Below are 16,736 nucleotides of genomic sequence, written 5' to 3'. Positions count from 1 at the left end.
GGTTATACAGTGGAACCTCGGATCATGAGCAAATTATATCTTAACAAAAGACACCTCAGATACTGAATGATATCTTGAGTTATGCTTGACAGTACTCAAGGGACTTCTAGAAACATTTTAATATTTTCCTTTGCTTCAGTAATAAAGTTTGACAGCAATGATTTGCAGGACCATAAATTTAGCCTGGGGGAAATTATGACCAGATTGTGTTGCAGACAGAGATTTTGAATGGCTTTGAGGTTTTTTTTTTTTTTTTTGTTGTTGTTGTCTATGATATTGTGTATCTGAGAAAAACCATGGGTTGGAAGTTAATAGGGAATATGTGGATGAGTTATCAGAGGATCATAAAAATGAGCTCAATAAGAAAGACCTGGAACAAATTTGGAAGCAGCAGCAATATGCAGTTTTGGAGGAAGTGTTTTCAGAGGAAAAGGAAAGAAGAAAATTTGAATCTAGGTTCATGAAATTTGGGTAAAATGGAATAAGGTGGGAAATTTTATCATCCTAATATCACCTTGACAAAGCAGTAGCAAGCATTCTGAAAAGTAGCAGCATTTTCAATGGCAGTGACACATCTCAATTTAACAACAAATCACTTTGGAAAATTTTGAGTGAATTGAAGAACCAGTGAGTCCAAGGAGAATGACACTAAGAGGCTTTAAAAAAAAAAAAAAAAAAAAAAAAAAAAAAAAGAGAGAGATGGAAAGAAAATGCTGCAGAAAATATATTTACCTGATGTTTTCATGTAAGAAGACTTGTGTTCGTTCATGTAAAGAATAAAATATCTTCTGAATCACTTTCCATGTATGTCGTCCATTCTGTTTTGTATGGGCTTGTTAAAATGAAATTTTCTTCTAATTTATTTATTTAATATTGTGTTTATCTTTTAGATTTAATGACCTATACTGTATTGTGAACTTGAGCTCAAAGTATTATACTAAATTTTAAATAAACAATTATCTATGGTCCAAGAATGGAATTAATTCAGTTTACATTAATTCCTATGGCGGTTTTGGATACGAAGTTTTAGCTTACGAACAGTTTTCAGGAATGAATTGCATTCGTGAACTGAGGTTTTACCATAGTCACATTTAACCCATGTTTCCATGTTTTCTGTTATTTCTGATGTAATAGTCAGTATCTCTTCTATCTTTTTGGAACTGGAAAGCCTCAAGTTATTTCTAGAAATGTTGTAATTCAATGGAACTCCAAATAAACAAAGACCTTGAGAATATTTTTGTGTTACTCATTTTTATAGTATTCAAGATTTGTCTATTGTTATAGCTTTATTTGTGAAATTCTTATAATCACGATGTTTTATTTCTTACTAAAACCTTGTTAAAATAAATTATGAGTTCATATGTTCTAATACTTTATAAAAATGAGTTCACATGTCACCAGTGTTAGCTGTATGGAAAAAAATTGTGCCTTTGACAGATTTTCCGGGAAAGGTGGCGTCAGGTTTTGTTTCTTTAAATATTGATCTTAAGTACTTCTACAAATTTTCTGAAAACAGGTAAAATGTTTTTGATGATAATATCCATATTGGGGTAGAATAGTTTTCTAAGTGAAAAGTTTAAATTTTTGTGTAGTTTTTGTAAAGCAAAATGTACAAATAATAAAGCTTTCCTTATATATTCACAAGTTATGTAATAAAGTTCCACTTATGTGCATTAAAAATTTGCTAATGTATTTATAGTTAATAGTTTCATAGGACCAGCTACCAAGTTGATAACAAATAATCATTACCTAACATGGAGCCATCAATACCAAAATAAGGAGTTTCTTCCATACAGTTTTCCCCAAAATTTTCATCTTTGATCAATGATGTGTGTTAATAAGGTGATTCAAATCATTAAATTAGTTCTGTTATCTCTGACTTTTCTAGTAAAAATTTTTAGTTTTTTTGTATTTAACTTAATGAAATATCATTAATTTTTTATTAACTGGATCTTTCACTTTGAGGGACCATGAGGATTTAGTTCTGTATTCAGGGTTCACAGTGTCCTTAAAAGTTCTTAGGTCTTTTGGAAACGAGTTTTGGTTTTTAAAAGTCCTTACTTTGGGCCAAAAATAGCAAAAGTTCTTAATTTTGCTTATTTGACATTTCTGTCTGTTTTTTACGAGTGCCATTTTGAATGTTAATTAACATTTTTGAGAAATATTTTTTGGTGATTCATTGACAATATGGATCATTTGAATTCTTTCGTATTTCTTAATATAAACAGTATGATTCTCGAATTTTTGGGCCTGAGGCCCTGCCTCTATTGAAACATTAATATTTTGAAATTATTATTTTTTTAGAATGAACAAGTAATAAAAATATGATTTCTTTTATTATGCAATGTTAAATTTAGTGACTGTTCAGCATTTTGGCGATTTCAAGATTAGATTGTGTACAAAATTTTTTAGTCAGAAATTTGCGAATGTTTCAATTTTTTTAACAAAATAATAAAATCTATTAAAATAATACTAATCTATTAAAATTGTAATTACAAAGTAGCATTAAAATAAAACATTTTATTTTCTCATGCCAGAATTTAAAATCACATTACTTTCCATTTTGACTTCATAAAAGTATTTTGATTCTGAAAAATAAATAAGATAACAAATGCTATAAAATGCAGTTTCCGAAGCACATCTTAGCAAAAGCAAAAAAGCTACTTAATTGTTTAAAAATTAATTTTATCTATTTTCTTTTATATTTTTTCGAAAGTTTTTTTTCTCTTGTACTTGTTTCAGAATATTCAAATGTGTGTCAGTTTTCTCTTAAAAATTCACTTTTCTGTTCTGAATTTCTTATTCAAAAATCTTCTGACTTTTTCTCTTACAGAGTGGGATAATTTTTAGGCTTGATACTTCAGAAGGTTTAGATGGATTTGAAAGCAAAATTTTTTAAAAAGTGAAAAAAGGGAAAATGTCTTCATGGCATTAACATGTAATGAATGGGCTTTATGGAAAATTTGTTATGAATTTCTTATTTTTTGGAGAACTTTTGTAAGAACAGTGAAAACAAAGTGATTTGAATTTTCTACTTTTGATCCTAAAAAAGTTAACATGTTTATCTTCACTTTATTTTCCCACCTTTTCACTTGACACAAGGTAAGAAAAGTAGTTGTAATTTTGTCACATAGACAGAAAAAGAAATGGAATGCAGAAAGGAATTTTTCTATTAATAAAAAAAGTAATGAAAACTGACAATTCAAAAAATTCATCTTATATGTCTCACAGCATTATATGCTGGGATAGGCATTTTGCTACCTAGTGCAATCTCTATGCGTCTTGAATTGGTCATATATGTGTCCTGCCCAGTGTCTGTTCTAAATTCTAAAATTTTTTACAAATTCCTCATCCCTAATCTTTAAATTTTGTTTCTAAGTCCTTCACTAACTTCCGAAATTCTGCCACAATGTGGCTGTGGCACCTGCTCTGACCTTATATCATTTTACATTTATTCTCAATACTCATATTAAAAAATAGCAGTTTCTTCTATGCATTCTAAATACATTAACTTCTTTAGAATAACAAAAATCTTCAATTAAATCTGATGAAATGAAGAGGAACCTTATTGAGAAAGAATTTGATTATATAAAGAAAATTATTCTTCAAAGGTATATTGTTAAAGCATTAACAAATTAGGGAATAAAGCAGAAACTAGTGGGAGCATTGATTTTTTTTTAGTGAAAAAACAGAAAAGATACTAAAGAGAAAAATTATGTAAATTAGCTAAAATGTCTGGAAAATTTTTTAATTAAAAAGGATACGTAAGTATTTTGTTGTGAGTTGCTGCTACGAAACATATATATTTTGTAGCTTTTTATGTATAATTACCTTAATGTGTTTTTAGAATTAATATCTTAAATTACATCCATAATTATATTAAATATTAGATTATGTTTAATAACAGAGTATCCTACTTAGAGATTTATTTTATTTGTAGAATGGTGTTACAAAAGTTAAGTTCAGGTATCAATAATTGCTTTTTTATTTGCTTTTAACTTTATTTCCCTCTGCTGATAGGTCCTTAATTTTTTTTAAGTCCTCCACCTATTTTTTTTTTCTATCCGATATGATGTACTGGTATTTGTAAAAAGTAACTCTTTCTTTTTTATTACTAGGAATGTAAAACTAAACACAGAAATCTTAAGATATAAATAATGTCCATGTTAAATTATGAGCACTGATGTGAAAAATCATAGTTTCTTATTTATGTATGCAAGAGTTTTCTAAACAGTGATTCACCTAAAACCTGATCTATTACATAAAGAATCTTCATGCATATGTTTTGGGTCAAGTTAAAAATGGTCTTTTAAAGATATTTTTAAAAACTTTTAAGTGTGATTTGATTTCCATCTTAATGTTTGTCACTAAATTTCAGAAAGTACGCCAATAATTCTTGTCACAATTCAGATATTCCAGTTGGAAATTTACCTCATGATAATCAGTAGGCTTCCAGAGCCAAGTGTTAATTTGCAATGTGAATTAAAAAAGACTATTAAAAATTTCAAGCAGTTTATTGCATAAGGCATGCCCAAAAAAAGAACTGTTTATAAATGCTGCTTACAGGCTGCATCTTTGAGATACGTGCACACCTACAGTATTTTAAAATTTTTAATGTATCATTTTTCACAGCAGTTGATTTTATTTTGAAGATTTTTCAAGGTTCTGTAGTAATACCATTTAGAAAATATTGCTTCGATGGAAGCTGAATGAAAATTTGAACTTTTTGATGAGTAAAGAAATTTTTAATATTACTTCCATATTAATGGAAAAGTATAAATGATATTTATGGGCAGGATTGCCTCAAATGAGATTTATAGCTTTTAATAGCTTTGTTGTATATAAATGATAGGAGAAAACCTCTTTACATCTGATTGCAAAAAGCATTGAAGTTAAAATTTTCTCTGCAATAAAGTTTTGCAGAAGATTTTTTGGTTTATGCTTTGAGATGCTTTTTTTGATAATGGATATATTAAGCTGTGCTAGCTAAGCTGCTCATAGCTTTTATATTTTCATGTACTTCATTAACTTGTCGCCTTAGAATTCTATTTTAGGAAGAAAAAAAAAACCCTCCTATATATTTCATATGTTAAAAATTAAAATGCAAAATTAAGCTATGATGTTTGAACAGAAACTGTTATGTTGCAGGCTAGACTTTAGTCTTTGCATCTTTATTCTGATGATTGAAACAAATGTCTTTTCTGTCTGATAATGACAAAAAATTGATGCCATTATGTAAATGAATGTCATTGATCATTAAGTTTTTGATGGCATTACAGTTCATGGTGTGATATTATTAAAAAACTTTCAGATATTAATAATGAGACTTTTGTAAAATTTGCACGCACAAAATTTACATTTGTACTTTTGAGGGTACAAGAAAGATTTAGGTTGCTGAATCTTTGTATATTGTTATACACATGTGATCATTATAAGCAGTAAAGAATTTATAAGCATTGCATATAAAGAAGCCTAATTATATTTAGTGGCATAAAGTAGCATCATATATCTGAGTGGGTTTCATTAATATACTTTTTTTTATGGTATATCTTTGCTTGTTTTGGAGAAGGGAGACAGATATTTTCATTTTTGATATTTTTAGTTTCAGAAGTATATAATATTTTAATTACATAAATCAGTATTTCTACATTTGTGTATAGTTTTATGTTCATGAAGAAGCATTATAAAAATTTCTGTATTTTATGTATTACTCATAGTAAATGCAATTATCCACATAGATACATCTTTCATACACATAGTATATGTAAGATGCAGTTGTTTATAGCTATAAATGCCTATATGGTTATGTGATCAAAATATTATTTCATGTGTATTGATATTAATCATGTAGCCTTTTGTTTTAATTTGGATAACATATCTATTCTGCATTTATTGCAGAAACTTGTTCATTTTCTTCATATGCTTTGAAGTACTGATATAGTTAGTTATTAATGATTATTAAAGTACTATCTTTTTTTGCTGTTTGATGTTCATTAAAATTGTTTTAGAATTTTAAATTAAATATAATATGAGCATGTTATATTAAAACATGTTTTAAGAATTCTTTTTCTTTTGCAATTTTTCAAAGAAAAAGAAAAAATTTAAGGTGAGTTAAATCCTAGCTAATAATTAAAATTATATGCAAATGAACATGTATTAATTTTTATGACGTTACTGTGATTTTTATGTATCGCATATTATTTTCTATATTAATATTATATTTTATTGATTTGTCATAATAAACCTTTTAGGTTTTAAGGACATCTAAAAAAGAAACTAAGCAATCTTGGGGAGGGTGGTTTGGAAGCTTCTTCTCAAGAGAGCAAGCCAATAATGCAGCTGAAGAAAGTACGGGAACTAAGATAGGTAAGCATCCCTAATGTCTCTCAGAAATTTCATTTTAAAAGTGTGGACATTAAAGCAATCATAAAATTTTTCATACTTTATTTATTTCATACATAATGATTAATACTGAATACAGAATTTAAACCGATAATATATATTTTTTTTTATTTAATGGATGTCCAGCTAAGTAAAATTCAACAAATGATGAAATTTAGTTATTGAATATAATTGCTATGACAGCTTGCATTTTCTGTTAAAATGACAATTATTGGAGGAGTTAAAGCAACAAGAATCTACATAATGTTCATAAATTTGCAGAATTAGTTTCAAAGGTTTAAATATAGGGCCTTAAACTAGTCTTGCAAGTTTAAAAACATTATGCTGATCCTTGTTGCTTTTTGTAACTCTCCAATAAATGTGCTTTTTTTTTTTTTTTTTTTTTTTTTTTTTTTTTTTTTTTTGTGTGTGTGTGTGTGTGTTTGTTTTTGTGTTGCTGTTTTAAATTAAAGGCAGGAAAGAAGTAGTATTGTGTTTTTGTGTATTTGTATTCAAAAAGAACTTAATTAAGAATTAAGTAAGAAATTAGTTGTATAAGTTTGTAGCTAAAGATCTTTAGACATGTTTTCTGTAAAATTCTTTTTATTTGCATTTTTTAAATTAAAAAAAATACTATATTTGAAGTAAACTATTTATATAGAATATAATCTATTATTTTATTATAAATTTTATGTAGCTTGTTTATAAAAATTATGTTATTTTTAGTTAAGCAATTTGAGGAAGCTATGACTCCTGAAGAGAAGCAAAAGCTCTATGAAGCTATCGGTTATCAAGAACAGCCCACTATAACTGAATACCCTAAAGAAGTATTTTTAATATTTTTCTTATAAAAATTTATGCTTGACAGTTATAATATGCATTTTAGTTAAAAGAAATGCATGTAGCTCTTTCTTGTGAAAGTGTGTAATCTTTTGATTTGCCTTATAAACGATCTTGTAATGTATAATTGTAGTAAAAGGCTCTTGATTTTTTAAAAATTATAATGCAAATGACTGTAATATGATATATTGCTTTATGTAAATTTGATTGTTTGGTTGATTAACCCAAACTTCTGTAAAAACTTTTTGCTTTTTTTTTTAATACAACTTCAACAATGTAGTAGTTAGTAGAGCCTGATTGATTCTCATGCTTTTGGGTTTGAATCCTAGATAAAGCAACTACATGTGACAAAAATGTAGTATCTTTTGAGAACTTGATAGTATAAAGTGAAGTTTATTTTATGAAGATATTCCTAAGGAAAGGCTTATCATTGTGAAGGACTATTTAAGGGACATTAGTTTGCATCTGCGTTGTACTTGATAAAGACATGAAAGACAGGTCACTGTTAGTAAGCCTTGTTTGATACTGCTTTCAATTAAAAAAGCTGCAAGTTATAAGACCAGTAATCTTGCTCCTAAGAGGAAGAGATTGCTGATTTTTATACTGCTGAATTCATTCTTGCATATTATAAGTGTTGCAGTCTTTTTAAAGATTTTTTTGAGATATTTTTTTTTTTTTTTTTTTGTAAATATTGGATTTTTAAAATTCCTGAAAAGGTAGAATCAAATGAAAATTAATATCAAATATAGAGAAAATATGAAAATTGATTTCAAATGTAGAAAAAATTATAAACTTAAAATTTATGCTGCACATTTTTATGATGTATAAACCTGTTTTGTTGTTTAATGAATAACATGTTCTTCATATGCATGAATGTGTTCATATGCATAATTAAAATATTTTTTCTCTTTTATAGTTTGTTGAAAATAAGCTACTGTTTCTTTTGCACAATTTAACATTAGTGCTTTCAGATGATACAAAAAGGTAAGGAAGATAATTAATGTGCTTCATTTTATATTATGATTAAAAAATACAATTTTTGCTTTTAAAGTTCAGGGTGATCTAAAAGGCACACTTATCAAAATTTCAAAATGTATTGAAATTCCAGAATGAATATTGTTGTATGCATATGGATTCACAATACATTGAATGCACACAGGTCCGATGATAGGTTGATAGAATTTATTATATCAAAAGAGACATTTCAGAATTGTGGAATTTTCTACAGAAATATTCGTACAGGTGTTCACAGTAACACAGTGTACAATCAGTAAATAAACTATCAAGAGCGTTAAACATAATGCAAACAAAGTGCATCTAAAATCCAAAGGTTTCAATTCTCCAAAGTTGCTCTGAATTAACAACTCGCAACAACAACAACTGAGAGTAGAAGCTCTCTCCGACCTTATATAGTTTTCAAAACTACAGAGATATTTCTAGTGCTTTTCAGTTTCTCAAAATTACTTGAAGGTATATGGGGCCAAGTACAGTTACACATGAAATAAATTGCAGTTATTTAATTACAGTACCTATTATGGTGGCACAGAGACCAAACCAAAATGGCGTTAAATTGCCGCCAAGTTTGGCGACTTTTGGTGATTTCTCACCAAATAAGTGAGATAGCTTTTGTTTGATAGACTAACCCCTGTATTCTAACTTTTCTGGAAAGCTTCACCCTTTAAATTTTCTTGTTACATTATACAAAAGGATTGCAACAATTTCACATATAATTTCACTAAAATTATTTATCTATGTGCAAAATTCGAAACGCTATTAATAGCAAACTGTTTCAATGGATGATGCCCCTTTATTGCTGCAAGTGATGTCACTAGAACTGTCAGTTATAGTTTGTACTGTAAATTTTCCATTTGTTTAGTGCAAAATGGAAATTAGTTTTCTCCAAATGGAATGAATTTGTATGATTGAGCATTACTCTACAACAAATAAATTTTGATTCATAGCCATTTTTCACACTTTTTGTGACCTTTTATTCTAACTTCCACAAACATTTGAGATAGTTTCTTTAAACTCTTCAACCACTCTTCTATAAAATCACGTTAAAAAGTAACAGCAAAAAAAAAAAATATATATATATATATATATATATATATATATATTAGCATGCATAAAACAAAAAATCTGAAATGTTTCAGATTTTAAATTACGTCCAAAGGGGTGTTTTTTAACATTTTGTGTGTTACCTTTCTTTATTAAATATCATGTTCCTCGCACTTAAACCATAAGATCCAGTGCAACAGCAATATCGCAAAATAGTTTTAAAACGAGCATATCTTTAGAATTTCCGATACAGAGACTCACGCGCTGGAGATAAAAATGTTTTTTCTGCACAACGTTGCCATTGCTCGCTTTGAAATCCTTGAGTTTGTTAATCAAAAATTCGTCAAAGTTTTAAAAAATAGGAAATCGATCATAAAACAAATTTCAAATTTCAAATTTGGTCTTCCACATGCTCATATTCGTTGGAGGATTACGTTATTCAAAATTCGATGACTCTATGTACCGTTGTTTTATCACAATACGAGAAATATACATATATTTATGCAGATTTTTCATTATTTAATTTCTTCAAATATAATGCAGGACTCTAACATTTTGTGGCAACAGTTTGAAAAGTGAACCGACATTTATGAGTCCGACGCAAAATGCCAAAACGAAACTAATAGTCCTTCGGGATTCAAATCCCTTTGGACTAAAAAAATTGTTCTGCTTGAGAAAACTCATCTCCATCATGCTCCAAAAGCTAACAGCGTAAACTCTAACCAAAATTTCTAGAATTTTCACATTTCTTGAAAGTTTGATATATATTACTTTTGAATCACCCTATATATGTAATATGATTGTAGACAGAATATAGAATCTGATTGTAGAACACTTTATATTTCTTTTACATTATATTAAAATTTTAGAGTATCACTTGTAATTAGAGGCTTTGATTAAAACTTCTAGTGAACCTCAAGTCTTAAAAGCAAATTTAAAAGAAGTTTCTGCAATTGTTGAACAAAGACCAGCTGCTCAAGGCTTAAGGTATTATTTTATATGTCTATATATTACACATGCTTTAAAAAATGTCTTCATTAATTTTTTGGTACCTTTTTTTAAGGAAATTTACTGATTTTATGTTTTTTTTTTAAATTTTAAATGTCACAGCTGACTGGCTACATGCATTAAAAAATTAAGTAGTTTGCATTTAAGGCTTTCATGAAATTTCTGTTTCAAAAAGATTTGTGAAAAGAAGTAAAATTTGAAAATTATAATTTCATTCATTTTTGCCAATTGTTTTTATATTTTTAAACATTATATGTGCCGATTTCAAAAGCATTTTATTTCATTATTTTATTTCTGTAGGAAGAATAATTTTAGTAAAATAAAAATCTTTTATTATTTTAATTTTTATGTATTAAAACGAATCTTATATGGCAAGTAATTTGCAACATTATCCCAAAATTAAAATATTATTGAAGATTTTCTTCATCTTTCCTCATTTTTCTTTAATATTTTACTGCAGATTAGCAGTTCACAGTTTTTCACATAAGACTTGCATTTCTGAATTTTAAAAGAATGGCAAAATATAATTTCAATTTCCCAAGTGCTGTAATCAGAAATTATGTCTGAATATATTGCATAGTTCCAACTTTTTCCTTTGTTGTTAAACCCATAGTAGCTAATTAATGTTATGATCAAACAGTTGTTAGTCACAGTAATTAATGTTAAAAAGTCTGCATCCTTGAACTGTTTAAGTATATGTTTATGATCTGTTTTGTTAAAGTGATATGTATTATCCATTTAAAGTAATTATTTCCAAATTGAAGTAATATCCAAAACCTTTGACTTAATTCTGAAATTCATATATATTTGCAATTTTTTATTGAAGTATAACTGCATGTTCATTTAACTGCAGCAATTTTTGAATATATTTACAAAATGTATAAAAACTTTTTTCTCCCAGTTTTGATGCCAAAATTGAAAGCTTTATTGTAAAAGGTGTGCCTGCTGGAAACATTGTCCCAACTATTGCAACATCTCGTCAATCAGTATCAAGTAATCTTCCACTATTAAATATTTATTTCGAAGCAAATCCTTTGGATGAGTCTTGTGATCAACGACTGCATATTCATGCACAGCCTCTTGAAATAACTTACAATGCTGTAAGAATTTCTTAGAAAAGTTATTTTGTAAAAATGTGTTGAATGCAGATTTTTTTCCTGTACAAAAATCTATTTTATTTATGATAATAAATTTATTTTAATGAATTTATCTTAATTTTTTTAGGTAACAGTTAATAATCTGGCAGAAGTGTTTAAGCCTCCTGAAAATACTGCTCTTCAACAGTACGTTTAAATAATTTTATTTTCTTAAATAAATAATTATGTGTGATAAACTTCTATGCTGATTTTTGCGCTGAAAACAAAGTTGAACTGTCCATGATATTCAAATTATGAACTCAAAATATCAATAATATTTTGTGTAAAAAGTGTAATCATATTTTTTACTCATATAATGAACAGCCAAAAATTAATAATAATTAATTTCACTCAAGTATTTGTACTGTTGATTCCATTTATGATGTACTCTTCAACTGCATCAGAAAGGAATTAATATTATGACAATGATTATTAGTTGTGGTAAGTTTATATAAAAAGTGTACTTAATTATAAAATGTTTATTCCTAATGTTCTGTTTTAAGATTTTATGCATGGCTGGATTTACATATAAGTCACACAAGCTATAGCTTAGGGCCCCAAATTTCTTGGGGAAACCCCCCCAAAATTAAAATATAGTATAAATAGTATTACTATAAGACTTATGAAGGCCTCGTATCTCAAATAGCTTAGGGCCTGATCAAGTCTAAATCTGGCTCTGATTTTATGGCTGTCAGTTGTCCAGTTTTAATGATAATTTATTCAGAAAAGAAAAATGCTAGTGTTATTTTAAATGTACTTATAAATTCAGTGCATACTATTGTTAAGTTTTGGATATTTTAACCCTAAAACGTAAAAAATTGTACTGTTACTAAACAATTTAAGTTTTTCAGTGTAGTGCTTGTATTCATATAAACTAGACACAGAAAATCTTGGTATTTTAAAATAAATTCATTGCTAATAATAAAGGTATTATTCATTAATATGTAATAGTGGTTGCAATAGTGAATAATGTATGCGTTTTTTTAAAAAATATTCTTTGATTAGGTACATAGAATTGGTACAGTGTTGTAATCAATCTTATAAGTTTTACATAGGTACAGTATGAAACTTGCTTGCAGGATATGTAAATTCTTTAGAAATTTAAGTACAGTATAAAGTCTGATATCCAGATGTCCAATATCCGGAATGATCTAAAATATGGACCTCAAAAGCCACTACCAATTTTTTTTAAATTTAATTTTATAATTATTTTTTGGTGTGCTGTACGCATGCACATTTGAATCCCCCTTGCCCATAATAAAACATGTGGAGAGTCCCGATTCTTAATTTCATTTCGGCACAAAATAAAAATACCTTGTTATTGAAGAAACAATCATTTACACATAAATTTGTGAGATCAATAATTTGGTTCTGTAGCTGCCTGGTCATACATTTCAAACCAAAACTTTCCACAGATACATCGTTGATTTTACACCTGCTAATATTTTATACTCCGGATGCCAACCTCGCGAATCATTATTTATTATATTTTGCTTTCATCACCGCATGGTTATCAACACATGACAACAGGAGAAATGATTTGCGGAGCGACACCTAAACCCTTTTTTTTTATATTAGTAATTGAGAAACATGATGGTAACCTTTTATGTTGACATTACGCTTGATGATGATTACAGATGTAAGTTAGATGCACTAAGAAATGTTGGCAGGAAAAATTTAACAAAAATTTCTTTCCGTATGCTAAAAGTATATTTTGTTAATGATACCTATAGGCCAAAGGATTTAGTTTTAGTGCTATTTAATTAAGAATAATTGATTTGTTATTCATACAAACCCAGAACCAGCACCAGAGTTGATAAGGCCACACTGGGCAGCAAAATTTAGAGAAGCCAAAGGGAAGCGCTTGGTAGCAGAATCTAGGAGCCGCAGAGACTGCATCAGGCACCTGCCCTCAATCAGCCTTAAGTATATGTGGGAATGTATTTATTCAGGACTCAGATAAACATTAAGCATGTACAAGAAATAGGCGTAAGTATAATAAGTAACTAATACAATTCAGGCTCAATTGTCTCAGTGTGCGATAGAAGCAAGATAAAATTTAGTGGAATAACTTTGTCTTTAGTTGGCAATTTCATAATACATAGTCAAATATGTATAGTGAACGATAGCTAAATTTTATGATGATAGCCGCGAATCTGAAGGCTTTCGGATATCGTAAACCAAAGGTGAAAGTTACCAATTAGCGGATTTTGTAAAGAAATGTAGAGAAGCGGTAATAAATGTAGAGGATATAAAAGAAGTTTTTCACTGTGATGACAATCATCAATCAAATACCGAATGGTGAAATCCATAGTTTGATTCTAGATCACTACAGACTGAGTGACAGAGAGATGAAAAAATTTTGATTGACAAGTTAGTCAAAATTCTAGACACGGCAATTACAGGACTTCAACAATGGAACTTTGCAACTGCATAAGAAATTATGTCTGTCTGTAGAATTAAAGAGAATGTATTAGCACAAGAAAACAAAACAACTTAAACTACTTAAAAGAAATGTTTAACAAAGTAAAAAAATAAATATTAAGCTTTTTTTTTGTAAATTTTGATACCCTTTAGATCATAAATACTTCATTATTTCATAAATCATGGTTTCATATTTTTAATTTTATTATTTCTACATGCTATCTTACTAGATTTAAAACTGATGATCTAATATCCGGAAAAATCCCAAATTCGGAATTGCCGAAGTCCCAATGAGTCCGGATCTGGGACTTTGTACTGTACTTTCTAATAAAATCTAAAGAATGAAATAAGAATTTTTATGTTCATTACTGCTGATGTTAAAAGAAACAAATGGCAAAATATTTCTTTCTGTTCCATATGGGTATATATGAATGAATCATATTTAAAATTAAGCACACAGTCTGATTTTTTTTATCTTTTGACAATGGTAAAAAATGCAGTGTTGAAGTTAATAAAATTTTATTCTTAGCAAATTTCAATATGAACTAATACAGTTAATTAATTTGAGGAATATTTTTCATTTATAATATTTGAATAATTACCTTTAAATTCAGAAATTAGTAACCTTTTATGTTGAAAATCAATAGTTAAGTAACTATCAAGTGAGTAGTTAATTATATATAAAATGAAATAAGCTGTTATTTTGCATATCGATTGTAGGAGAATTTTAGCACATAATTAGTGAGGTCATATGCAACCAAGCATTGTCTTTGTTGGATCTCCTCTTAAATGGATTATTTTAATTTTTTATAGGCTTCAAGCAGCAGCTATGTTAAAATTGGAGGATTTGAAAGAGATGTCTGCATTTGGTCTACAGTATGCTATTGAGCAACATAAATATTTGGATTTAAAAGTTGACATGCAGCCTGTTTTTATTATAATTCCTGAAGGAGGAGTGTTTACTGAGTAATAAGTCATATTTTATTTATCATAGAATAATAGTAATTATGGTCACTAATTTCCTTCAAATGAAAGTGCATAGTAAAATGCTTTTCTAGAAGAAAACAAGAAACAGAGAGAGGAGGGAATTCTTTTGTGCTTTTATGTAATATGTTGTTCAGTTTTTATATGATTTTTTTCAGTTTAAGTTTGGAACATGTAGATATCTAAAAGATAATTCCAAATTTTACATTGCATTGTTGTTTATTCAGATTAAATGAATAATAATGGGAGGGGAAGGGTATCATCATCTTGACTTTACATTCATATAGAAATTTATGCAACAGATAAAGAAACATGTATTCCTTCCTCCTCCAAAAAATATATGTTTCTAGTGACTTAAATTTATTTAGATTTAAGAGCTTTTATATTCATCAAAATCCATCATTGGTTATCAGTGGAAAAGCATTTTCATTCTTTTAAATGTTTTTAATTAGTTTTAGATGCAAACTGTCTAAAACACCAAAGAATTGCCCCAAAACAACTTTTCCCATCTTTATACACATATTCACTTTTTTCCATCAATTGCTATTTACTATTTTATAACATTACCTTCCATGGATAGTAATCCAATGAATAGCTTTAAAGCTAAAAACATTAAAAAAAATCTTAAAATTTTTAGAAAACATAAATTAAAAACGGGTAAATTAATTTAATGGGTCACAAAGGTAATCCACTAATTGAGCTGCCTTATTATTACTTCTAATAAACATGGGTACCAATTGCTGAGTGCAATAACTTTAAATTATCATGAAATGAATTTTATATTTCTTATTGATGAATAAAAATATTTTTGAAATTTATTGGGAGAAATTTTCTTGTTCTTTTTAAGTTTGTTGAATGAAAAGAAAATTGTGTTTTGAATGTTATATTAATTTGTGAATTATTGCCAATATTAGTCCATGTAGCATTTGCAAGGAATCTGCAATTTAGAATTATAAAATTCTTTCTACTGGAGTGTTACACATATTTTAGAGAAAACAGAGAATTTATGGAAATCCATGTCCAGATGAGCTAAGAAAATTATTTAAATGTGTAAAGAAAGCCATTTAAATACTTTTTCCAAGCTAGAGAACTTTGTAGCTATTGGAGCAGAAAAATGAGATGTCACACTGATTATTATGATTACTTTTTTAATCTAAAATGCTCTGTGTATGGGAAGAAAAATTTGTTTCTTTAAATTTTACCAGAAGAAGGGAAAATGAGATAAACATTAATCAATAACTATTAAGATAATTTATAGATTATTGATTTTAGATAATTGATTTCCTGTTTAGCACATTATGTAGAACAAATCTTCAGGGCATTGTAAACATAGTGTAGAAGATGTCAATGAGATTTGTCTTAAGGTAGGTAGGAAAATGTGTCTTATAAATTGTGCTGTTGAAATTTATTATCTGCTGTAAACTCTAAAAGAAAGTAAGAAAATTCAAAAATTTGACTCCATTTCGAAAGTGAATTGAATGTGAGTGTCAGTGGAGTTGATAATGTTTGTTTATTAAAATTGCTTTTTTTATTGAAAAAAATAAAATTCAAAGTAAATCCAAAGTAGGAAAACTAGTTGGTCTCAAAGTAGCATTGAGAAATCTTTCTGCAGCAACTAATTTAATCTGATGTTTCTAAATCTGATTTAAAGAAACCTTAATAGCAAAATAACTTTTCAGTTTTGATTCATAAAAAATGGTATTCACAATGTCCATTTTTGCTTTATTTTAATTTTTTATGGTGTAAAGTAATTAGAACATTGGGAAATTCTAATAATTTATTGTAAAATATTATTAATAAGTAATCCAAAAATGTATTGATTATTATTTTTTTTTTGGCTAATGAATATGCATTTTCTAAATTATGAAAAATAGCATGAAATTCCCTTCCACAGTTACTGAAATT

General features: G+C 27.8%; 1 protein-coding gene across 8 annotated transcripts in view; it reads left to right on the top strand.

The window, feature by feature from the left end:
• Positions 1-16,736, top strand: part of Vps13 (vacuolar protein sorting 13C) — a 334,969-nt gene that overhangs the window by 67,062 nt on the left and 251,171 nt on the right. For 7 of the 8 annotated variants that reach the window (XM_085815348.1, XM_085815353.1, XM_085815351.1 and 4 more), the window contains 8 exons: positions 6,089-6,106; positions 6,252-6,366; positions 7,108-7,208; positions 8,138-8,205; positions 10,189-10,266; positions 11,189-11,387; positions 11,512-11,570; positions 14,661-14,813. In XM_085815348.1, the coding sequence (XP_085671474.1) occupies positions 6,089-6,106; positions 6,252-6,366; positions 7,108-7,208; positions 8,138-8,205; positions 10,189-10,266; positions 11,189-11,387; positions 11,512-11,570; positions 14,661-14,813 (791 nt within the window). The remainder of the gene's footprint in view (positions 1-6,088; positions 6,107-6,251; positions 6,367-7,107; positions 7,209-8,137; positions 8,206-10,188; positions 10,267-11,188; positions 11,388-11,511; positions 11,571-14,660; positions 14,814-16,736) is intronic. The other variant, XM_085815349.1, reaches the window with a different exon arrangement.

Source organism: Stegodyphus dumicola, chromosome 4, assembly GCF_044657685.1.
Source record: "Stegodyphus dumicola isolate Sdum_Otavi_A_Nest chromosome 4, ASM4465768v1".
Lineage (NCBI taxonomy): Eukaryota > Metazoa > Arthropoda > Arachnida > Araneae > Eresidae > Stegodyphus > Stegodyphus dumicola.
This window is presented reverse-complemented; position numbering and strand designations above follow the sequence as displayed.